At 39.3% G+C, this 27,299-nt stretch overlaps 1 protein-coding gene across 2 annotated transcripts in view; it reads right to left on the reverse strand.

Annotated features, from left to right (window-relative positions):
- The window catches only part of Dad (Daughters against dpp), a 170,488-nt gene extending 145,311 nt beyond the window's left edge, over positions 1 to 25,177 (reverse strand). The window contains exon 1 of one of the 2 annotated variants that reach the window (XM_076528492.1): positions 21,469 to 25,177. In XM_076528492.1, coding sequence (XP_076384607.1) covers positions 21,469 to 22,402 — 934 coding nt within the window. In that variant the 5' untranslated portion in view covers positions 22,403 to 25,177. The remainder of the gene's footprint in view (positions 1 to 21,468) is intronic. The other variant, XM_033469408.2, reaches the window with a different exon arrangement.
- Between the last annotated feature and the right edge of the window lie 2,122 nt (positions 25,178 to 27,299).

Consider the following 27,299-nt stretch of genomic DNA (forward strand, 5'->3'; position numbering starts at 1 on the left):
ACTCGCTTGTTTTTGAAGATAGGAGAAAATGCATTAGACCAAACTTACTTGGTATCGGGGGGCTCATATATATATACATATATATAATCTGGTATTACCAATTTTTCTGTAGGTGGAGGCGTCAAGGAGATATGAAGGTTAATTCCGTTTTTTTTTAATGGAACAATGTTTTTTTTACTTACGTTCTGATAGAGTGTTTCGAGACAAATACAATGGACTATTATGAAGATCATTCAAGATCACCCAAAGTGACACAGAAAAGCAAAGCTAAAATACAGTAAAATGGCAAATAATCACACAAATTTGTTTATAAATGTAATCAAAAAATAATGTTATCTATTTACTTGTGTGCAATTTTTATCGTCATAATGTAAAAGCTAAGATCAAGTCCAATGCAACGACCGCAACGCTATGACCATATGACATTTAGTACGAAAAGTCCAGAAATATTTACGACATTTCTAATCCTTCGCTGAAATGTATAAATCTCTGAATTGTTCTGCAAATTATTTTCTAAAACAGATAATTTAATAATGTTTGAGGATACAGATAAGCGTACAATGTGAACTGAATGTTTGTTTATCTTCTGTGATCCGTGTCACGTGATACACACACGTGATACACAAGTATTCGAAAAGTACTCTGAGACAATTTATCTTCTCTTGCAGTTGACTTTCGGTGACCTTGGATGACCTTCATAAATAGTTAATTGTATTCGCCTCGAAACACTCTATCAGAATGTAAGTAAAAAAACTTACTGTTCCATTTAAAAGAACAGAATTGACCTTCGTATCTCCTTGACGCCTCCACCTACAGAAAAATTGGTAATACCAGATTATATATATATGAGCCCCCCGATACCAAGTAAGTTTGGTCTAATGCATTTCCTTCTATCTTCAAAAACAAGCGAGTTATTCAGGTGATCTGTTTAAAATGCCCCACCCTGTATATATAAATAAAATCTAAAAAATAAATAAAATCTAGTTTATATATATCTTTTGACCGGCGGCAATGCATATATTTATATGTACAATGAACTCGGAACGCTTCATTTATTTCTTCGATCAAGATCAAACGACGTTTATCTGATTCTATCGTTCGAAATCTATTTATAAGACACCAAACATTCCGCGCAACGTACATACATTGTACATGTTTTCACCAGCGGTCTTCGTTGAAATTCCTATCTCGTAGAAAACAAGTCGAGGAGAGCCGCCCGGTTAGGCGTCGCGGCGACGGAAAAATACAGGAAAATACGGGACCTAATCGATTACGGAATTCGTCGGAACCACGCGGCCTGTTCCGTGACTGAAATTTCTTTCGCCGCCCTTTCTCGAAATACAACACCTCCGTGAAATGTTCGCATCGGCATGAAGAATTACCGGAGTGCCAAAGTGTCGAAATTGTAAGCCGCCTAACGGGCGTATTAATAGGAACTGTGCGATGTACCGCGCGAACACAATGTGCACCGTCGCTTATTAAACTTGGACTTTCTTGTCCAAAATAACGGAACGACGTTCCGACGATAAATCGGAAAATGCACGGCTCGCCTAATCGGCGTACTTTATTCCGATGTATTATTTTTAGAAACGCCCCAGCACCGTCATATCTATTTTCAGGTTAAGTTTCGAACCATATCGTCGCGCCTATGGCCGGTCGCGGTTTACGAGGATTCGAAAACGGGGATTTAATTTCAAGTCGACCGTTTTATTCGCATTCACATAATTTTATATCAAACGTTTGTTTGTATTTACATCGATAGGTTCGATCGGACTCGCGGGATATTAAAGAAAATCGGAAATGTAGAAACGGGGGAGAATCGTGCTAATTGCGGAATAAACGGACCACGACTGGAAACGTAACCGCGGGCACGACAATTTGCGTAACGACGGACGTCGCGACGTCGTCCACCCGATAATAATCGATTTATCGGCGCAAATTATTAACAACTTCGCCGTATCCGAATAACTGACGAATGCGAAAACAGATAAAGACAACAGCACACGTCTGTGGCCGCGTTGCGAAAACAAGGCGCCACCGTGAATATATGATTATTCACCTTCGATAAATGCCGGCGAACGCTGCGCTGTCGCGTTTTCCACGGCTCGCGAGGTGCCCGATGATAATCTTCGTGACAGAAAATCGCGGACGACTCCTCGAAAGGTGCGGGCGAAAGTGGAGAAAATAGCAGGAGCTGGAGACTGCATAGGGTAGATGCCCCAATTACTGTGCCCCCGGATTAACCTTTTAGGTACGGCTGAATTCTGCGCAAGGCTATTTCCCTGGACGACAGATTCTGATATGTACTGTACAGAGTTTGATACTGTATGTATTCCGTCTGTATATTGTTAACACTGTTGTAAATCGATGTGAAGACAAAAGAAATGTGAAACAATGCATAGGAAGATGATTATTTAATTCAAACGGAGAGCGAGTGAGCTACTAGAGCAAGTCACTACAGGGTGTCCCAAAAATGTCTCGCACTCCGAAAGTGGCGAGTTCCTCAGGTCATTCGAAGCAACTTTTTCCTTTACAAAAATTTTCTCCGAGGCACCATTAACGAGTTATTAACGAAAAATAGTGACCAATGAGAGGCGAGCTCGGCTGGCGCGAGGCGACCGAGCCAATGAGCGGAACTGGGCTTCGTGCGCTGGTTGGCTGGGCCGCCTCGCGTCAGCCGTACTCGATTCTTATTGGTCACTGTTTCTTGTTAATAACTCGTTAACGGTGCCTCGGAGAAAAATTTTGTAAAGGAAGAAGCTACTTCAAATGATCCGAGGAACCCGCCATTTCCGGATTGCGAGACATTTTTGGGACACCCGGTATAGTGGCGCGTCGTTCAAAGAGATGACATCCGCGAAAGCCACTATAGTGTCGTCTCGTTCTGAAAGATGATATCCGCGTCGTGCCTAAGAGGTTAAAAGCGTGGCGTTACTCGCAAAATTGAGCGTACACCTAAATTGGCAACTTTGATTGGCGGGAAAATAAACAAAAACAGTCATTTTCAAAAGTGAAAACACGATGTACAGGGTATCCCAAAAATGTCTTGCAATCCGGGAATGGGGTGTTCCCGAGTAACTTTTTCCTCAGCGAAAATTCAATCCGCCGCTTCGTTTACGAGATATTAACATACATACAACGAGAAAAACACTGACCAATTGGAAGCGAGCGCGGCCGGCGCTTCGCTCTCGTGGCCAATGCCGCGTCGCGCTGTCCGTCTGACGCAGCGGCGGTGGTCGCGAGGGCGGAGCGTCAGCCGTACGCGATCTCTCATTGGTCAGTGTTTTTCGTAGATAACTCGTAAACGATGCCGCGAATCGTATTTTCGCTAAGGAAAAAGTTACTATAAATCACCTCAGGAACCCCTCATTACTACCAGCAACGACACGAGAAAGAACGCTAATTATAAAAGAATATTTTAGGATATTTGAACAACGAACCGACCGTCAAAGATAAACGCAGTTTCTTTAAATTATTTCAGGAATCACCCCTTTCAAGGACACTTGCAACATTGTTGGGACATCCTGTAATTTGACTCGAAATGTGGTAACAAGGAAAAACAACATGTGTCACATGTTTTCGCTTTCGAGATATTGTCACTCAACAGGAAACCTATCGATCTCTAAGAGTATCTAACAGGTGTTGCTTGACCTTGATATAACCCTAGCAGTAACCAATGTCGAAGAATACACCAATGATGACATTGGTGTTGGAGCTGTTATCGCAGTAGATAACCACGAAGAAAAAGATAATTGAGCACTTCTTGTAATAATAACTAAAATTATTATAAATAAAAATATTAATCTCATATTAATATTAATATTAAAATTAATATTAATTAATATTAATATTGTTTATTATAATTAATAAAATAATATTAAAATTCTGACATTACCAACTCCATCACTGAAAATCGTTAAATTTCCTGAATTTATAGAATTTTTATTTTGATAATATATAACCAGACAATAAAAAATAAACTATAATATAATTCTTAACATACGAGGACTCAAAATTATTAAATATATAGAAGAAATAAATAATAACAAGTAAATAAACAAAACGAAATAGATATATATTCCCACCTATATGATTTATAAAATAGATTGAAATCAAATATACCATTGAGAAATATAACTATTTATTTAGGTCTCTCGCTATTTTTAATAATTTTAAGAATTATCAATTATTAATTATTATTATTAATTATTAATAATTTCAGCAATTTTGCAATGAAAAATATAAAACCGGTCATTTTGACCAACTCGTCCAATTTTAATTCAATGTTCCGTCCTCTTCACTTTTATTGATTATTTTCCGACAAGTACGTTAACTTGTATTTTCTACAGTTTAATTAATAATTTAGTAACGCCATACATCGTACGTTCTCACTTTCGAAATATCATCGCTTAAGGAGAGACACCGTTTTCAACGATTAAAAAAAGTCGATTTTTTTTTAAAGTTTCAAGCGTGCAATGTGTTATGTCAACGCGATGTTCCGAAAATCAAACATTTGGCGACCGAAGGTAAATTTTCGAAAAATTTTACTATATCGCCGGGGAAAGGTTATTTTAATGCTTCTTTCTTACGTTACAAATTTGGCGGAGATATTCTGCAGAGAGTATTCTACAATGTAGCGTAGAATTTTTATTCGATGTGTCGTTCATTTAATTTTTTATAAGCATCTAAAGTTGATCTTAAAATCTACGAAAACCCGTTCGCTACATTTCAGACTAATTCCTACTTTACGAATCAACGAAATTTGTTTAATTCAGACATCCCAGTACATTGCCAACTATAACAGCCAACAATCAATGTTCTACAAGAAGCTACTTTGTACGATTTTCACTTGGATAAACTAGGTCCCTGATTTAGTGATTACCTATATAAACAATTCTCCAACATTACTTGTTTCTTAACGCTCCCAATCAGCAAATTCCGCGTACGAGTGGTGTTTCCTTTTTTTTTTTTAATTTTTTGCAGTCCGTCGGATTTATTTTCACGATTTTCTTTCCGACATATACCTAAAATTCTATATTTTACTTATTTATATATTATATACTATATAATATACAATACTATATAATATACTATACTATATACTATACTATACTATATGATATAATATACTATTATATACTATATAATATATATAGTTAATATTATAATTATAATTTTAAACTTATGTTTCTCGCAATTGTAACATACAGCGCTTTGCTTCCCCCCAAACGTCGCCAAATCCCGAAATGGGTATCGATCCTTTTTCCGAAGCGCATTCCGGAGTATGCCGGCGAGAAAAAGAGGCGTTTATCTCGATTTCGGGGCAGCCGGGTTGTAGACAATAGGCCCGACGAAAATACCGTCGAGTCGCTTCCTGAAAACTACCTGTGGACGCGGCTGGTTCGGCCAGTATCCCCGTCATTTCTAAGAAACATGCTCTATTCTCGGGGCCCTAAATGCCGAGGAGGAAAACGTCGCGTCGTAAGGAGAAACTTAAAACGCAACGGTGTCGATTCGGCGCGCGTGATCTCGTGGACGCAGGCCGGCGCGGCACGGCACGACGGACAGTCGGATAGGAAAGCTGGTTTAGTGCTGGTGGTGCCGGTGCCGGTGTCGGTTCGGTTCGATTCAGTTCGACTCGACTCGACTCGACTCGGTTCGGTCAGCTCGCCGGCTAATGCCGACTGGCCTCGACAATTAGCTGGCGCCAGCAATGACATGCAGCGGCGCCGGGCCGTTCCCCCTTTCCCCCTCTTCGCCCAACCCGATCCCAACCCGATCCCCGTCCGCTCACCGGCCGCCGCTCTCTGCCCTACCCCTCGGCATCCTGCCGTCCCGCCAGCGCCAGCGACAGCGACGCTCGGCAGTGTCGAGTCGGCAGTCCCGTCTCTCCTGCGCCAATGCGCTCCACTGGCTCCTTTTGGCCCCTCGCTGCCCCCTCGCGGCCGCCCGTTACCCCTCGATCCGACCGAACCGCACATGTTTCACGGCGCCCGTCCTCAGACGTCCCCCCTCTCCCTCTCCCTCGCCCCGCTTCCGTTTCCCTACCCGCAACATTCGGCTCGGTCTTTCTTTTCTCTCTCTTTAGAGCGAGAGATCGCTCTCGCTGAATTCTGCTGGCGCGTTTCTTCTCTTTCTCATCTATTTCGTCTCCGTCTCCGTCTCCGTCTCCGTCTCCGTCTCGGTCTCCGTCGCCGTCGCCGTCGCAGTCTTCGTCCTCTCTCGCTCTCTTTCCTTCTCCTTGGCAGACCGCGACTCGCCTAATATACACTTTATTTTTAGACTCATTTTCTTCTGCCCATAACTTTGATTGTGCGACTATTGGTAAACGCCGGCAACCGGCATTTTCCATTGCCCGTTTTTTCGCTTCTCTCTGCTCCTCGATCTTCTCTCGTCGCTCTTTCGTGCCTATCTTTCTATATCGCTCCATCTTTTTTTCTCTCTGTATCTCTTTCCGTCTTTTGGATTCCGCCGCCGACGATGGTGGCGTCGGCGTCGGCGTCGCCGACGGCGACGGCAGCTTCGCCGACGACCGTCCGCCGCTCTCGCTCTGTTGATTCTCTTTCTTAACGCGCGCCGTCTATTCATTCGTTCCGCAGACGACATTCTTCTCGCGTTATTTCTCATTCTGTTTCCCCAAACGCGTCTCCGGTCTCCTCTGCGCGGATGCACGAGCGAGCTGGCGCGACCAGCCCCGCGCGCTATTATTAGACATGGAAACCTCGGCGTGGAATCCGAAGGATCCACCGATTTTCCTGTATGGAGATTTTTCGGCCCGTCGAATTCCAGCCGTGACCCTGGTCCCCCGGTCTAGACCCCGGTCACGTGACGCAGCCCACATCCCCTCCCCCTTTTTATATCCTTTGAACGGAGCGACTGCGGTCGCTAATTACGATTAATATACTTATATAATTAAAAGGGATTATAATAATAAAGATAATTAAAAATAATTACGAGTTGCGTGATTGCATCTCGTTCCACGAAATCAGAGAAATATAATATTTATAAACGTCGTGGTCTTTTAGTTCTTTTTCTTGTTACTAAGTCACCCTTCGGATGACAAGTATAGTTAATTTTGAATCCAATGGGACGATACCGTTTACTCCGAGAATCTTCATAGTTTCAAAACACGTTCTCGCGTTTCTATTGGCTACCGTCGCTGCTCAAAATTACCTTGACACTATTTTAATTACCAAAAATTTCAAACAGTTTAACCTAAAATAGTTCAATCAATATTGTATACTAACATTCCTTATCGTATTATAAAATATAATTTACCAGTAACTATTATAGATTGAACGTTCACGAGCAACAGAAAGGTGCGAATAAAACGTTACAAGTTTGATTGCGTAATAATAATTATTGTTTGTGCAATAGTAATTATGTTAATAATAATTATTGTCGTAACGTAAAATATTATCGCATAAAGAAAATGTTTGCAACATAGAATTGTAGGTATTAGTCTTATTTCGTGCCGTTTCGAATGTATATTTTACAGTATAGCTATCTTAAAATTTTTTTAAGGTTTCGAAAGTTTGAAAAGTAAGCGCATGAATTATATTAATAATTAGACCGCGAATTTCATGTATTCGTGAGAAAAATAAATACCATTGCACCCATTTCGATTAATTGGAATTGTTATTAAAATTAAAATTAAAATTAAAATTAAAATAAATTGGAAAAATAAAATATTGAAATTATTATATGTGTTTATTGAAATTATACATACAGTTGTTATTTTGCATGAATTTTGTTAATTTGCATTATGGGTTCATTTGGACCCAGAGCATAAATATTATTTCATTTATACTAATTATTTGACGTTTATATTAATTTCGTGAAGATCTGTAGAAAAGCAAACATGTCTGAAAGGATTACCTCGTGAAATATGATGAACACAAATTGACGAATAATATTAGAAATGATCCTAAGCATGATGGGTTCTATTTCTGTTAATCTCGAGTGTTAATAATATAGATAATTCGAAGAAGTTATAAATCTGTTGCCACAAAAATGACGAATCATTTCAACTATCCATTTTGGAATATATCATTTGTTTTTCTGCTTCCGAGAGAGTTTAATTTAGAGATGCGTTATAGCCGGCGGAACGTGTTAGGATTAGCGCCACAATACTACCTATTTCCGAGGGTAGAAAAAATATTTTTAGAACGGCGTGGTACTCTAAGCCTGTCTCATTTATCCTGATGAGTCGTTGCATATATCATAAAAATTTGGCACAATCTTAGCCCGCCCGGCGCTGTACACGCGGCGCGTTCGCGCGGGGAAAGCGGCGACGAAATTTATTGAACAAAGTTTTCCAAGAATCCGAATCGCGTACCGATGTTTACGTCCGCGTCCCACGAGATTGCCGACGATCGAGATTATCGATCATAGCGGCGCGCCAGCCTGTGACGAATCCCCATCGTCGCGTCGCGACGCGACGCGCCGAGAGATTGGGCGCCGCGCCGCGCCGCGTCGCACCGAGAGATTGGACGCCGCGCCGCACCGCGTCGCATCGAGAGATTGGGCGCCGCGCCGCGTCGCACAGTGGTCCCAAATCGATGAATTAGCTGTTTCACGACGATTTTAGCAATGTTTTAAGACGTAGAGACAGTTTTATACGGGTCGTTGAATTCGTCTCGACGTCAGCTATAACACTATCGAGTCAAAAAGTCGCGGTAACGATTAAAAGATCAAGGTGACTTCAATTTTTTACTTAAAAAAAAAGATTTTCTTTTAATTTTTTATATCGATGTTTGTAGAAGACCGAGCATTGACTAATATTTGTTGGAAACAGTTTTTCGTCACAGTACCGGAAACGACTGAAAAACTGCGATGAAATAATTATTATATAATATAATATATAATATAAATATAAATATAAAATAATAATAAATAAATAATAATATAAATATAAAATATAATATAAAATACAATATATATAAATAATTATAATATATATATATACGTATATTGTACATATAATATAATGCATATAATGTTTTTAAATTTGTATCTTACCAATAGTACATTTCTTGTGCATAAAAATACTTATTTCAACATTAATATTTAATTGACTAAAGAGAATTGTCAACGTTTTATGTCATATGTATAAGAGGTCATTGTTGTTATTCCATTGATAATCAAGACAGTGACCTCTTGACGTTCCGCGCGGTTCCGGCCGGAGTGCCACTTTAAACAATAATCATTTTCAATGATGGACATCGGAGGAAGTGACGTTGGTACGATTGTACAGGTAAAAGTATGCAGAAATCATCCAATTTTTGACAGAAACAGCGATGTTAATTAATTAAACTGTTTTAAACTAAGTTAACTGTTAATTATATAAAACGTTGACAATTCTTCTTAGTCGACTGAATATTAGCGTTGAAATAAATTATCAGCAATGTTTCTTATAAACAACAGCATTTTCAAGTACGAGAAATGTATTGACTGGTGAAATAAAAATTTAAAACGTCATTTATTCTTCACACGTTGTCGGAATTTTTCAATCGTATCCGGTGCTTTGACAAAAAAAATGTTTCGAACAAAAATTAATCAGTATGTACTCAGTCTTCTATAAACATCGATATAAGAAATTAGAAAATAACCTTTTTTTAAATAAAATTTTTTTAAAAAAACCTTAATTTTTTAATTGTTACTACATCTTTTTTACTTGATAATGTTATAGCCGACGTCGAGGCGAATTCAACGAGCTATATAAAACTGTCTTTACGTCTTAAAACGTTGCTGAAATCGTCGTGAACAGGCTAATTCATCGATCGAGACCGCTCTCTGCGTCGCGTTCAATTTCGAAAATTAAAATATCGTCGAACGTTATTCCAAGATATCGGAAAGTTTCTCGCGTGCATAACACGGGCATCCGCCGGGCATACCCATGAAAACGATCACAGCAATGCTTCCACGATCATTCATCCAATCCCGTGAACTCGATTTATCGCCTCCGCTGCGTCAATATCTTTTCTATTGCTTCACGCCTAAATGTCACGACAATCTTTAAGAGCGTTCTCTCTTTTTTTTTCCTATCCGTTTTATCCGGTCGACGTGCTACTGCATACATCAACCTACGTCGATTTAATTCCGATAAGAGACAAATAGATTTCTCGTATTATACGAGCACGGTAACGCGACTTGCCAGCTCCCATGCCAGTTTCAGTTCCCTTTTTCGGGTAGGGACGTCGAACTCGGTCGCGTTTTTTCTTCAACATTCCTTCGGCAAAGTGTCTAAATTACTGCCCCCCCCCCCGACCTGATTACTGCATCTTTGCAATGATTTTACTCGCATTTAGGAACAACATTATTAAATTACAGATGCTTAATTTTTGTAATAATAATTTTTGTTTCACATATTCATGACGGAATCAGAACTTTGAACTTCCCGGGACCAATAAATGAATGCGGAAACTAATTTTTTAAATTTTTGATATCGATTCGATGTGTTTTCGCTTCGTTAAAAAAACTTATGAAACGCGACTGTATTTAAACATGAGAAACATACGAAAACGATGCTTTTTCACGGCGAAAGATAAACTATTGTAAACTCGGCCAAGTTACCGAAAAACATACATTCAATACATTCTTTTGTTTAAAGTAATTCGGTACTTTAAATAAAACATATTGTTTCTATTACTGTGCACTCGAATTGGATGAAGTTTTCATGGATTTTTCGATACCTGCGTTGATTACCGCTCTCTCACTCCAACTATCTCTCTCCCACTCTCTCTTCTGATCTGTCTCTCCCGCTCTCTCTCTCTCTCGTTCACTCTCTCTATTTCTTTCGTTCTCACTCTCCTGCTCTTTCTCTCTCTCTTCTGCTTTGTCACTTCCGCTCTCTCTCTCTCTCCCGTTTTGTTTCTCCTGCTCTCTTACTCTCTCTCTCTCTCTCTCTCTCTCTCTCTCTCTCTCTCTCATTTCGATCGAAAACTAAAAGTATTTTGACAAGTAATTCGAGTACACCCTATTCATAGTTTCATATTATTACAATAATATAGTTGCAATTTCCAGCAATGACCGGAAATAGGATTTTTAGACCGGAAATGGTTTTTTTAGAAGGTACCAGCTATCTTTTATCGCTTATTCAGATTGCGCGCGAAGAAATATAAAAGTTTCGTTTGGAACATTTATTTTCGAAGACGCCTCTCATGGACAGAAAATAATCTCTAATTGATGAACAGACATTCTTCAAATGAAAGATTCAACTTTATGTAATGAATTTGAGTAAGTTAAAAATAAAGCGTTGAAGTACCTCCTCTTAAATAAATTAAGAAACAAATTAACAGAAGTAAACTGTGGAACTAAGCAAATAATAACGAGGATTCATTTTGAAATAAACAGGAAATAAATAGATATCTTAATATTGGTTCGCGTGACTTGAAAAAAAAAACGTATGCAAATATAAAAGTGTTTAACGTTGAGAGAGAGAGAGAGAGAGAGAGAGAGAGAGAGAGAGAGAGAGCATTCTATGTGATATAATATATAGAGATTTATCCCGTTACAGAGGAATAAAAATGATTGAAGTTGTTATTTGAAACAAAATTAATTGACTTCTTTCGAACGCAACACAATCATTGAAAAGTCTGTTAATACGTTCATAAATATAAACGTGTATATATGTATATTGTTATATATATATAATATTATTATATGGATAATATTATATTATATATAATATTATTATATGGATAATATTATATTATATATAATATTTATATGGACATAATAAGAAAGCGTCGAACTCCGTTAATCTCTTCAATGTTTTAAATTGCTCTCGCGCGAGGGAATTGCACATGCTTGTCAGACCTTCTATATCCGGATTGCATAAGAAGAAAATAATACAGAAAGGAAAGCAGTATGTATGTACTCGCATGCGAAATGCTTTGCTTCTAATACGTTACGTTCACATTGGCCACCGCCGTATAACATAGTTTAGAGTTGAGAGTTTAGAGTTTAGGTCATCAAGTTCTGCTCCGCAGTGGTAAACACTGATAGGTATAAATTTAACTCTTGCTAATGAAGCATCTAACTTTTATCATAAATTACGAGCGCATAACATTCGCAGTCCATTATAATGCGGATACTTTGCACTTAACTTTATTCAAGTCGACTCAACTTCAAGTCTTTATTCAAGACGGTTCCCATGCTTTTTCGTATTACGATTATTTGTTGCTCGAAACGAATTATTATTTAAAATAAATATTGCGATGAAAATCGCTAAAAACTTGAGCAAACATTTGCTTTCATGAAACAACTGATTTTCATTGAGTCTGCGCGCGTCGCATTTTACGTTCAGTAATATAGTAATTATGATAAATAATAATAAATAATAATAATTTTAATAAATAATAATAAATAATAATAATTTTAATAAATTATAATTCACGCTATCAAAGATGATTGTACAGTTTTTATTTTTAGAGTCTAAATCGAAGTAGTGTTCGAAGAACGAACATTCCGAGCTGTTACATGATATTTAAGTTAAATGATTTTTGTAACTAATTATGTAAATTTTACTAACAAATAATTTTTTTTACATCAGTATTTAAATAGCTCAAGAATTATAAGAAGTATAATATTAAAAATATTCAAATGATTTACGATTTTTAAATATTTATAAACATAATATCTGTATGTATATGAATTTTACATCGAAAATACGTTTGTTTTTAAACCGACTCTAAGATCGTTCGTGGCGCGATCGTGGTACACATACGTATACTAAAAATCGAATTTATTAACGTTACTCGTGGCTTCGTTACTCGGGCCCGCCGTCGATAAAAAATTCCGCTCGTTTCTTCTGTGCCGCGCGAAGCGATGATTCACGAACGTTAACTTCGCCGCGTTTTTGCGCGACCTGTACACCACTCAAGTTGGGCAGCATTGGGTTAAATGATCGTCGGGGTTACGTAAAGGCGCGTTTCGCTGGCGCCTCTCGTTCGGTCTCTCTTTCTCTCCTACCGTCGTCGATAGGACGCGACAGTTTTTTGTGGTTGAATGCATGTCGCCAAGTGAGCAGGCTGATTGCGAGACAGCACCCGAGGACCGCTCGCATCGTGCCTTCCCGAGTAGCATGTGATCACCGCTTTTACAGACGGTTTGCAACTTCTGTTCGTTAGAGGCAAATCGGCATCGAAACGGTGGCACGCGTATTCTGCTATTTTTAAGAATCTCGAAACTTAATATCGTAATAGACGTACGGAGGACGCTGCTACACCAAGAATCTTTACGCATAATATGGAATTTACGGTCAAAATAAGCGGATGAGATACCAAAGTATAAATGCATTCAAGAAAGGGCCTAGCAGATTAAAGTTGCATTATTAATGACTATTATACCGTTCGATAGCTGACCAAGAAATTAGGTAAATTAGATTGCGCGCTTTTCCGCCCATTTCCCCCTTTCATCGACTTTTTAAAATGTTGAGAAAAATGTGACTTATTTTGGACATCAAGCCGCATATTATAGAATTTTTTCAGATTTTTCGGTTGCAAGCTGTGGTTATCAAAAATGGAAAACCAAAAAAAATCAGAAAATCGAAAATATCTCGAAACAAATATACTATAAATACAAATATATACAAATACAAATATATAATATAATATAATTTTTATATAATATAATTATAATTTTTATATAATATAATTATAATTTTATATATATTTAATATATAAAATGATTATATATATTTACTATATAATTGATATTTAATATATATATATATATACTATCACAAGCAATGCGCTCAATTTTTCCCACACTTTTCGTAGAATTCCATTGTAAAACGAACTGTATCTCTTTGAAGGAAAGCGGTTGAAACAGGTACGATGGGTTCGGACGGTCTTCGATTTGAACGATAATTTTACCTGCTATAGGTTTTCTATGAACCACCATTCAAAGCTGTAAATGATGTCACTACCGTGATCGAACGATAGATACAACCTACCTGCCAACTCACGATTCCAATTCGAAAGAGAAAAGTTTACCTGCTGGTATATTTCAATTCTAATTTGACAACTCTATTGTTGGTTCAGATTTTCCTCGCAGATTTCCATCGAGCATTGGCAATTGTCGGCCGCTCGCTAAAACTACTCGTCGATTAGTATCCGTGTTCTAGACTCTGGACGACGTACAATGCACCGGATCAGGGACAAAAATAGAAAAACTCGCTAATATTAGTATCTAATAGTATAAACTATGCCAAGGTTGTGTATATGAATAGTATAAAACTATATACATACTACGTTGCAATGTCTACATTATCATTAGACCGTAGTCATTATGCATTTATGGTAAAAACACAGCTGTATTTTAAAATAGCGGAAATATTGAAAGAAACTAACAATACGGATGTATTAATGTGAACTTATTAAAATTATTAAAAGGAAAATAAAGCTTGCGATTGCGTCTTGCAATTAATGCAGACAATGTTTCTTTTTATTTATTCTTACTTTATTTGTATTTTTATCGAAAGTTCGAAACATTTGGTAGTACGTCTTGAAATTTTTTTTAGACGATAGAGAGACCAGTCTACTAGACCACAACTAGAATGCTTTTTTTAAAAGGCTGCCATTGCTTAGAATGATGAAAGAAAACTACTGTATTTTAATCTGAGTCTATAACGAAAATTTAAAAAATCGTATGATCTTCGTATGTCGAAGAAAATCGACGATACCAAGAACTCGCAGTCTCTCCATGCAAGTTCCCGGCCAGGTAACTGGAACTGGCAATCATTTCTGACCCGAATTTTTTACCACGTCTGTCGCACGTGATAATCATTTCTAACCCGATTTTTTCACCACGTCTCTCACACGTGATACTAAATTCTGGCCCAATTTTTTTACCACGTCTCTCACACGTGATAATCATTTCTGACCCTATTTTTTTACCACGTCTCTCACACGTGATAGTAATTTCTAACTCTATTTTTGACCACGTCTCTCAGACGTGATAATAATTTCTGGCCCAATTTTTTGACTACGTCTCTGAGACGTGACAATCATTTCTGACCCGATTTTTTGACCACGTCTCTCGCACGTGATAATAATTTCTAACCCGATTTTTTTTACCACGTTTCTCACACGTGATAATAATTTTTGGCCTGATTTTTTGACCACGTCTTCTCAGACGTGCTGTAGGACAAAGGGTTAAAATCGATACGTCCTGGCACTATTTGCCTAACTAACGAATAGTATGGTATCACCAAAATATCAGTTGGCTTTATGGAAATTTCATGCACTATACTCGGTATGCTATGCGGCTGCTGCTGCCGAAAGTAATCAAGAACGTTCACACGTATCGGTAACGTTCACTATTCTGCTCTTGTTCGTTTTGTCGCAGAAAACAGAGCGTGCGTTCGCGCGTAAAGAGCGCGCGGGCCGCATTGGAAACACAATCGACAAAGTTTATTCAGCCCACGGACGCGTGTACTGCCCATTTACCTAGGAACTTGACCAGCTGGACACCGGCTAATCCTCCTAGCTATCGGTAATAAATTACGGTTCTACAGTGACCCGAGCCTTTAGGCTCGTTAGCGAGGCGCGTGCAGGTGACGATTAGCATTTGGTCGCCGGCTCGCTGCCGTTACAATATCCCGGCCTTTCACGTCGCTAAATTATTCCCTCGCTACCGGATCGACGCCGGAGGTTCGACACCTCGGGGAGTAAACGACCGCTTTGATTTAACCAGACCCCCTCCTTCCAACCGCTGCTCTTGACGCCCCAATCACCCGAGCACCGTCCAATTGTCCCGCGTGTTTCTCTGGTTCCGCGTAAGGTTAAAGGATCTAGGGCAGGGGTTTCAAACTCAAAAGCTAACTTGGGCCAAATAAACAATGCTTAACTTTAGGTGGGCCGCAAAAAAAAGATCAATGTTCATAGAAACAAATATTTTTATTTTGACTAGTACATTGTAATAAACATATATAAAGTTAAATTATTGTTTACGTCCTGATACTTGACATCTCTTCTCTGATACTATCGTTCCGATTTCGGGAGAAATTTTATTGGCCGAAACTATTTCTATTTTATTCTTACTTTGCGTCGGATATATTGACTGGGCCGCAAAAATGTTCATCTCGGGTCGCGAGTTTGACACCCCTGATCTAGGGTAAGGGTCCCGGTCACCGATACGTTAAGCATAATTTTTCGCGTTCATCTGTGTATATATTTTCTGCTGAAATTTACGCAAACATCTATTATGGAACATCGTTTCCGTACCATGCCCCGTGTTTCACATTCGATGTCCCTAGTTTGGAACGGGCTATGCGATATAACATTTGGGTTAGGTTATGTTGTGTTTATGTTCCATAAATCGGGACAGAGAACAAAAATTAAAGTGCACAATATGAAACAGTACAGTTCTTGTTTGGAAACGGCCGCATTCGGATAAAAATTATTACATAATTAATTATTAATTGTTACATTTTATTACATAATTATTAATTATTACATTACAATTATCGCATAATAGCTATTCGCGCGAGTGAATTTGCAAGGGACAACGTTCAAAAATACTGGTAGATTTGTTACATCCGCTTTCATATGCTCGTTCCAGTTTTTATCGGATTGCTCGCGCTACTGTTTCAAGTAGGGGTCGGAATTGAGCGGTGTTCCGTAATAGGGTACTTTCACCTTTTCGGTCTACCCGATCCCCCGAGAAATTTTATTCGCCACCGGTGACAATTTACGACGTAATTGCGAGTGGTCCCGCCGCTGACAATAACCTATCGTTGTTTTATGTACTCGAGAGGTTTGCTTTATTGGAATTCGATATTTATGGGGCATTCAACGGGCTAATTTACGCGCGGATGACTTTACGGATCGGTTATCCATGGAATTTACGAAGGCGACATCTGACGGCGCTGTCATCTCGATAATGGGCCCAGCCGGTTACAGGTGTGCTCGATCGAAACTCTAGTCCTGCTGATCTTCCTTTGTTTTCGAACGTTCCGGTTACCTGGCCGGGAACTTGCATGGAGAGGCTGCGAGATCTTGGTATCGTCGATTTTCTTCGAACTTTGCACGCTCGTGCAACGACGGACTAAAGGTTTCGTACACCTTTTAGTACGCGATAACTTTTTCAAACGACTCGAATTTTTCTGTAAATGTAAAAAGGGTCTAGTCGACCGTTCAATGACTAAAATATTTTTTAAAATTTTGTTATCTCTTGGAACGACGAACAAACAAAAGGGAAGTTTCGTTTTTTAAACATTGTTTGTTCGAGCTTGTAACGAAAGTTTAAAAAATGCGTTAAAATCGGTTGACGCAAAGGTCAAGCTAGGTTGAGAAAATATCAAAATCTCCGGATTTCCGAGAGTTATCAGACGAAAGTGTTGAAAACCAGGAGAAAAAACTGTGGACACAAAATTTTGAAAATTTTGTATCGAGGATTCATTTAAAAACACAAAATAGATGAATTTTTACCCGAAGGAATGTGCAAGGAGAGAGGAGAGCTATCTTTTTTATTTTGAAATGAGCGCGACTATAAAACTGTCTTCGTAACAATTTATAAAATAAATGTATTTATTCGAACGTCTATTACAATTAAACGGGTATTTGTGTATCTGGGGCATTTATTTTGTGAAATAAAAGAAAACTTGTGTGTTAACACAACTCGAACGGCGGATCTTTTTTAACAGAAATATAACCGAGTATGCTTGTTTTATCTGTATTTGTCAGCTTCTACTTATCAATTTCGTTTCAATAGATTATTATTTAATAGACGCAATTCTGGACAAAACACAATTCTAGGAAATTTCAATTAATCGTTAGAAACCAAATAGTCAATATAAGAAATTTTTACTTTGTTCTTGATGTTATAACTTAATCGATGAAAATACATATTTCCATAATGACACGCGGTCTCGTTGCATTAATTATCGTTTAATATCTAGTCGGTTTTAGCGGCCAATATTTATAGGTTAAGTGTGGGCATTATTGCGGTTTTTCAATGAAGGATTTGTTTTGCCAATAAATTAACAACTTGAGCTAGATATCTATTATTCTAAAGACACAAATTTCATTAAAAAGCGTAACGCAAAGAAACCATACGTATGCATATACAGGGTGTCTCAAAAATGTCTCGCAATCCGGAAATGGAGGGTTCCTCAGGTCATTTGAAGCAACTTTTTCCTTTGCGAAAATTTTCTCCGAGGCTTCGTTTACGAGCTATTAACGAAAAACACTGACCAATAAGAGGCGAGCTCGGCTGGCGTGCGGCGGTCCAGCCAACGAGTGCGCGGAGCCCAGTTCCGCTCATTGGCTCGACCGTCTAGCGCCAGATGATCTCGCCTCTGATTGGTCACTGTTTTTCGTTAATAACTCGTAAACAAAGCCGCGGATTGCATTTTCGCTAAGGAAAAAGTTGCTTCAAATGACCTTAGGAATCCCCTACTTTCGGATTGCGAGACATTTTCGGGACACCCTGTAGGTACATACTCTGTGATTAAGCGCGTTCGCACCGGCTCGTCAAGAATTGCGCTGGATAAGTTAAGGTACGCAGTTCGGCAAAACGCCGCAGCAATGTCGCACAGTAATTTTACGCATGGTAAAATACTATACGCCAAATATTGTGTTAATAAATAATATTTAAGGCGACATAATAGTGACAGTGTACGTCGATTTTTTATCAAAGTAATGATAACTTTATCTAAACATAACACTAAAATGAATAGTTTATTATTAATAACGAAAATATAAATGCCTTCCGAATCAGAAAGGCAGAATTCAACGTTTTCATAAGCTTTCGAATATTGAAAGCCGATAAATAAATTAAAACTGCGATTGCTGTTACTTGCATGTCATAAATTATCAATATTGAACGTATAAAAAATTATGAGATTTATTTTTAGAAAACTACACACCATAAAATGTTAAATTTTATTACTTCTATAAAATTGCACTGTTTCATTAAATTACACTGTTTACTATGCAAAACTGTTATACCGCCCCTGCTTTTAAAAGTGCCGAGAATTAATTTACGTTCTTGGTAAGCAATAAATAAGTAAGCGTCGATAGTTTTCGCATATCCATTTAGTTTCTGCGGACAAATGTGCTGAAACAACATTCGAAAAATATGATTTAAGAATAGCGTGAAGTAAAAGAGTAGAGTAAAATAACCGGAATCGTCGAAGCTTTCGCGCAATCGAATTAAAATTTATCTGCTATGCTATCGCACTGCTACATGCTCGGTATGTCCAACATTCGGTCACAGAATTTGACGTGTTATCGGTGGCACGAAATCGACTGGACGAAGAAAAGTATGTTTCGTTCCGCTTGACGAAGTTCCGCGTTATTAATTAGACACGAGAAGATCGAATTATGGCAAGTACCACTGGAGTTCGATATGTATACATACATCTATCTTGCATTCTATCCTATATTTTCCTTTATATGTATATTTGCCAATCGTGGTTTATCTGTAGGCGGTGTTTGCGCTATCGAATAGCTCGTTCTTTGAGATAATAGCGAAATTGGAAGTAAAAAAGGTACGAAAGAGGTTGCCTCGAACATTTTTACAAAAAACAAGAACATGGCGTAACAAGAAAATACAATAAAACAATGCAACAAGATTATGTCGGTGGCCGGCATTATTTAAAGAGATATACCAGTTTAAACCGCGAAATTCTAGAACAACTTTCGCTGAACTTTTTGCAAAATAATTGTAAAACGTATTATCATCTGACTTCTTTTTAGGTTCTGATTTTTAAACGGGTTATTCGAGAGCGGTTGTTAAACATGGTTTCGTAAAAGATGTGCGAACACGCATCAATCTGCGGAGTCGTCTAACATATTAATATTAAAATATTAATTCATATTAATAAAACATATTAATTCTATCGTAAGGCGTTAGATAAGCGTTTCCGAAGATTCAATGGGAATAATATTAAATTATAATTATTAAATAATTAGTATAACTATTATTAATAATATTATATTATATTAATATAATACTAATAATAATTATTATTAACAATATTATATTATATTAATATTATAATAATATATATTATAATATTATTAAAATAATATTATTAAAAAATATTAAATTCAAATGATAATCATAAAATCAGTCTTTTATTTCGAGGCAATTAATTTGCATTGAAGTTTTTGTTTATTACAAAAGATTTTTGTTTATTACAGATGGGCACACACACAAGTTTGGATTCGTCCTCAAACAGTTAACGAAACTCCATGGTATGTGCTTTAAATAGAATCTATGAAATAGTTCTAAAACTTTTTTAATTAATCATTCGATGACGGTCCTCTGGCCCGCTTTGAGTAAACGTTTGAAGAAATCGTATAGGAAATATAAGAATTGTTGCAGTAAGTTGTTTCCGTATAAAATCACGAAAATCATTATATATAAATGAATCTTCGTTTCATATTAATCGAAAATTTTTCATTTTAATATATAAATATATACTAATGATTATATATACATATATAATTATAATAAATATTATATATATATAATTTATATATGTATATATTATTATTATTATTATTATTATATGTAAAGTGTGTAACTGATAAAACGGCAATTTAAGAAGACCCAAAAATATCCGCACGCGCGCGAGTTGTTACCAGAGAAAGATTTGTAAAAAGAGAGAATTGTTATTCTATTATTCTATAATTACACATTTAAAATAGACAATAATTACCAGCGCTCTTCCCATGCTCCTTCACAGAAGAGAGGAAAAAAAAGAGCGCGTCTGTACGATCGTCGACAGTGTCCACTTTAACCCCACTTAATCTTGTAATGAAAATATTTTTGAAAAATTACTTCACATTGAAAATGTACAGAGCTTTTACGAATAAATATTCTTCACTTAAATATAACTCACGTACGTATAATTACATACATTATTCCCTGAAATTATTTTAGCATTTTCTAGCAGAAGGATAATAATATAAAAATATAAATACAACTGAGATATAAATGTATCATTTTCGTGTAGTAATGTTTGTTCCGTATCCTGCAGGTACAGTCGACTCTCCGACTGCACTGTTGTCATAATATTAAGAGAAATTTCGGAACAATAGAAACCCAAATAATTCATTCGAAGTATTCTTAACGATTTCATACAACCGGAACAACTATTGAACATTTTTGCAAAAACTAAAAAGTACGAGCTAACAATATGAGAAAAAAATCGTGTTATAAAGATTACCATTTTTGTTGAAATATCATTAAAAACGTAAAAGTTATTTTACGTTTACCGTAAGTGGCCCTCTTTTTGGCTGAGCGACCTGTGCATTTTAAAAAACGAAAAAGAAAGGGAAAACTCAAGAAAACATCGTATTTGTATATTTCTATATTAGAAATAATAAAAGGTAGAAATATACAAATACAGTTTTTTGTCGTCGATTATTCTTCAATTACCGGCCACAATGTAAAAGTTACTTCGAACCTGCATATAATTTTACGGAGACCGCTGTAGGTGCTACTCACCGGGTTTGCAGAGCCTGCCCCAGTGGTAAGGATTGCAGCATATGTATACGGGGTCTTTAGCGGAATGACAGACAGGAAGTCTCTTGAGCTCGGACGAGTGAGTGAGATCTGGCCACCGCCAAATCTGGCAGCAGAGCAGGTGAGGATCGATCGGCGCGTTATCGAGCGAGCCTCGCGCGGGCACCCTGCACTTTTCCGGCCTGATCGGCGAGGTGCTCGAGTCCTCCGAGCCAGAATTCTGATCGTCGTCTTCGTCCTCGTAGTCCTCGTGGTCGTTCTCCAACGAGGAGGAACGATGATGTCTACGATGATGCCGGGCATGGTAGTGGTGGTGATGATGCGCGTGATGATAACGGTGGTGATGATGGTGGTAATTGAACCGATGGAAACGATAGTATTGTTGCTGTTGGTCCGAACGATCGTAGGCATCCTCCGGACGCTGGCGGGGCACGAGAACGCACGAGCCGAGATCGGCGCCGCAGCTCTCGACGGCGGTGAGCAACATCTCTAGCTGATTTTCCTTAAGCGACTTCAGGAGCTCTTTGCACCTTAATAAACGAACGGGATCCTCGTCATCGTCCTGGCTCTGATCGCCGCCGCAGCAACCTTGATGCAGTCTACTCGACGAAATACGGCCACCTCCACCTCCTCCTCCTCCCCCTCCTCCTCCACCTCCGCCAACGCCACCGCCCCTTCCTCCGGCGCCGTCGCCGCCGACTGCGCCTCTTGACGACGCTCCACGCGCTCCTCTGGTTGTTTGGCCCGTCGTTGCTGTCACGTTGCTCGTGTCGTTGTCGGTGCTGCTCGTGTTGCTTGCGCGATGAATACGTGACGAATCCTCTTGAGCTTCACACTCGGTTTCATGCTCTCCACGGACCTTGGCCTTTAGGAGACGTCTAGTGAGCGCCGTCCGTTTGCTCCAGAACATGAACATGAAACAGGATTTGCGGTACGCGCATTTGGGGGCCAGTACTTTTTAACGTAGCCGCGCGGAAAACAAATAGAAATATTCGGGGAATCAGTGCCCGACGCGACACCGTCGCAGCTCGCTACGCCAGCGATCCGCGAACACCGGAGGAGGACACCGGCGATCTCTTCCTCCTCCTCCTCCTTCTTCCACCCTTCTTCGCTCTCCCCGCGTTTCCGCGGCTTTCCAGGCCAGTCCCTGTTCTTGTTGCTTCTGTCTCGTCAATCCGTCGGTGGCGTTTGCCACGGAAAAACCTTTCACGTATACACCGTCGTGTCCCCTCTGTGTATACTGTCAACGAGAAAACAAACAAACACACATATACGACCGCCTGACCGAATAATTGCAGACGAACACAACGAGGGCCCCGGAGTCTTCTGACGGGGCCAGCACGTATATATTTATTTACACTCCCTCCGTGTAGCTTCGCGCACTTTGGGTCACGGTCTCGAAATAGTGTGACAGTTCCCTGTTGCAGACGCCTTCCCTGGTTTCGGAGCTTTCGAACGACGAACAACCACAGTGAAAATGCCGCGTTTTTCCCTTTCGATTTTCTTCTTCTTCTTCTTCTCGAAAACGGGGATAATTCGGAAATTACGAGCCGCTCGGCGAGAGACGCCGAATTTTAACTTGGGCTAACGGGATTATCGACTACCCTCGCGCGGTGTTGTTCGCGCCGATATCTTTTTCAAACGCGTGAACCAGGTTAGGTCGGTCTCGTCTGGTAACCTTGAACTCTTATTTACCTATGTACCACACCGTACACACGAGCCTGGCCAGTCGATTGGACGACGCCAGTAAGCGTGCGCGCGCTGATCCGCGTACAATAAACTGTACGATTAGCGGTGTCCGATCTCGTTGAATCCAGGCGCGCTTATCTCCCGCGGTTATCCACGAATTGATTCTGTGTTCCGCGTCGACGAGCCGATCGAATCGGTTGGAACCGATCGAACGGCGCCGTGACAACGTTCCGAGGACGTATCGAATCGATGACACTGTCGACCGTCGGCAGCCGGAATATATATCTATATCTATATATATATATATATATCTATATATGTATATATATATATATGTGTGTGTGTGTGTATATATATATATATATATATATATATGTGTGTGTGTATATGCTCGATGGTTGTTTTCGACGATTATTTTTCGGTGACGTTCATATGCGGCGCATAATACGATAGCAGCGAAAAGGCACGAAGGTACGCGTACGTCAGTGTGGATCGTCCATGGACGTAAACGGTCGACGGCGAGGTTCCCGAACGCGCACTAATAGTATCACGATACACTTATCCGTTGCATGTACCAACACGAATCGGCCGCGCTCACACACAACACCGGTTCTTGACTTTCCTCTGACGTTGTGTATCGACAGGCGGCGCCTTAACCTCGCGACCTGCCACACAAGCCTGCGATGCGCACACACGCGAGCGCGCGCGCCCTATTCTATATTACTATTGCAGAGTGCACGGATATCTCGGTGCGTGGCGCGCGGTAAAACGAAATAACTCGGTCCGAGTTAGATCGCCGGATATCTGACCCTTTTTAAGGCTTAAGAGATCACTCTGCTGGCCACGGTGTACCACACCGCTTGATCAGTATCTTTCGAATCTCGGTGGACGACGTCTAGGCCCCTAAGGACACGAGGATGGTGCCGGTCTCGTTCTTGGTACTCCTTTGCCCGTGCCGTGGCCAATGCCGGCGCGCCAGCACCGCATAACAACAACAACAACAACGACAACAACAGCAATAACAACGACGACGAAGTCGACGGCGACACTTTAACCTCAAATCCGAGATTGTCGCGTCGATCACTCCCCGTCATCCGTATGCGCGTATCACCGAGTGACATTTTCCGCTTGCATCGTCTGTCTTGTTCTCTTTCTTTCTTTCTCGCGCTCTCTCTCTCTCTTTCTCTCTTTTTTTCTCTCTCTCTCTCTCTCTCCCTCTTTCTCTTACTCTTTCCAGCTCACTGTTCTCACTGTACACCGTAACACACTTGTCGCTCGTCACCCATCGTCGTCGCCGGCCTGCGGGCTTATTCGCGCGAGGCGACCGCGAGGACGCGCACTGTCACATTCTTGAAATCGCTGCCCGGAGAGCGAGCGAGAACGCGTAGACCGACACTAACGGGAGAAGGGATAACGCGAAACTAAGACGGACGATAGGGCCGGGGGGAGGCGCGACGGGACACGAAAAATACACACCGCGAAAAAAGAGAGTAGGAGAGGAGTAGCGCGCCACGGATATATGTATAACTCGCGGAGGGCGAGAGAGGTCGCACGAGAGCGTAGAGCGATCCGGTTGTTTAAAATCTTTCACAACGCGACACGACAACGACTACGACCACGAGAACGGCTGAGAATACACGGCTAAACGACAGCAGATAAAAAAGTTAGTGCGCGTGGTCGGGTGATCGGTCCCGTTCCATTCGGATCTTTTCAACTGTCTCGACCTCTTCTCTACCACTCTTCTACTTGTCTCTCGTACTCGTCTCCACGCGCGCGCAGGCAGATACACTGACGTCGTCACGAGGCAAACTGTTGCGAGGAACAACTGCGATTACGGCCGTAACACGACTCGACTCGGCTCGGCTCCGCTCGACGACGCGACTGGTACGCACGAGGTCTCCGTCATGAGCGCACACACCGATTTCCACCGCCTCTTCCTCCACCTCCTCGTTCCGCCGCCGCCGTCGCTCGTCTCGCCCCGTCCGTCTCGTCTCGGCGCGCCGATACACCGACCGCAGCATACTAAACACACAAGGGAGATTGTTAAACATGGCCGTCGCCGCCAAGCCGTCGTCTGCGACGATCGCCGCCAGGGGCGCCACTGGCGACGCATTGCTCTCCTCGTCCACTCTCTCCATCGAACTTTTCAAAATTATATATCTCTATAGTTACGCTCGAAAGTATTTGGGCATGCCACAAGTTGAGAAATATACAGGTTTCTTTTGGTGGTAACCGATATTATATTATTTAGATTTCTTTTATATTTTCACTATATCTTAGAACGAAGTACAGTACTGCTCATAAGTATTCGAACGGTCCGACAAGATTGGAAAATTACAGATTTATTGGTAGCAGCTAGAAATCCCTGTTACGCGTGTATTGAGTACACCTGTCCACGTGTAGTTAATTATAATGTAAGTTTGATTCTTAATAATTTAATTTCTATATTATACGTGTATTTCGTATAAAATACGTTGCGTTACGCTTCTACTTTGTGACGATATTTTCAGCAGTGGAGGGATTTCTGTGTAATCTTTATATATATTCTGTGTAATCTGAATATCTTTTATTGATACGTAGTGTTACAAAAAAATTATATTATCGAAGAAAGTTCGAACAATGTCGTGTTTGGATCCATTTTCATCGGAAAAAGCTTCACAATTCTTTCGTAATATTCTTACGAAAGTATATTGAAAGAAAGTAAAAATTTGAATCTTCATTCGTGCGTGATCTTTCATCTGCTTACATGTTGCGATATTGGTCAATCGCTGGGTTTTTGATTGAATATCGGTTGCTACAAATAAATCTGTAATTTTCCAAACTGTCAAACCGTTCGAATACATACTTGGTTACTCCAGAAGCCAAAAATAAGTATACCAGTGATCATCAATGATGAACGAAATCCTGTTTTAGTCAGTTGTACGTAATAATTAGGCGAAGAATTTCATGCATTTAAAATAGAAATAGGTAGATGAAATTTCAAACAACGAAACGATTGAAAGAATTCAAGGACGTTTACGTATTATTTTTAGCTCACTGAAGTCATTAAAGGAAGAAAGAAATCTCTGGTTGACCCATGTTTGATGCGATTGGTAAAGATCATTTTTATTTTGCAAAAAGATCTGCGGTCTAGTAATAATCTTTGTCGAAGGGAATATTATCTAAGTTATTCGAAACGGTTGCCAGTGAGGGAAATTCTGCTTAGGTCACTCGTAATAATCATCAGTGACGAGATCTTTATTTCGGTCGCCCATAACTCTTGTACACAAGATACATTTTAATTATCAACAAATGAAATCGTATTTTATAATATGAGAATGCGAATTGTTTCGCATTCCCCGAAACGATTTCCAGTATCTAGGCTGTTGTATATTCGAATTAATCAATACGTGATTAATGTGAATATAGATTAGTATGAATTGGCACAGCGTAGGCACGGATCTATATTGCGTAGCTTATGTTTTGTAATTGCGACACGACGAGATTGGCTTGATATGTGATTCTGTAATGTGTTTAAATAATTACTTTTGTTATATATAAAATATATGCATACATATTATTATTATATTATTATTATATTATTATTATTATTATTATTATTATTATTATATTATTATTATTATTATTATTAGATTATATTATAAAATTTAAAAAATGCATTTCATAGATCTTGGAGACTTATGTGTATACATGCTGAAAATTTCATTAAAATCTGTTGACGTTGTAATGAACTGTTAACACGTAAAGCGCGCGAAAATAGAAGTTTTCCAGGAATTTACAGCGTCCGTAGCTTGACTATGCGTCAACCGATTTTGATGCAGTTTTCAGCATGCGTGTATACAAGTTAACGAGATCTGTGAAACGCATTCTCTTTTTAAATTTTCGTTATAGCTTGAGATAAAAGAGTTGGGAAATCTTTTTTTTAATTTTTGCATCATTCCAACCAATCGCAATTTAAAATACTGTTGTATGCACTCATTCTCTAGAAAACCAGTTGGTCTAGCATTTCAAAAAAGTTTAAGTTGTTTCGACCAATTTTAGAAATGCTATTCAATTTAAAATGTTGTTAAATACAGAGCGTCCTGCCTAATTCGAGCATCTAAAATATCTCGCTTGTTTTTGAC

This window comes from Megalopta genalis, chromosome 1 (genome assembly GCF_051020955.1).
Source record: "Megalopta genalis isolate 19385.01 chromosome 1, iyMegGena1_principal, whole genome shotgun sequence".
Taxonomy (NCBI): domain Eukaryota; kingdom Metazoa; phylum Arthropoda; class Insecta; order Hymenoptera; family Halictidae; genus Megalopta; species Megalopta genalis.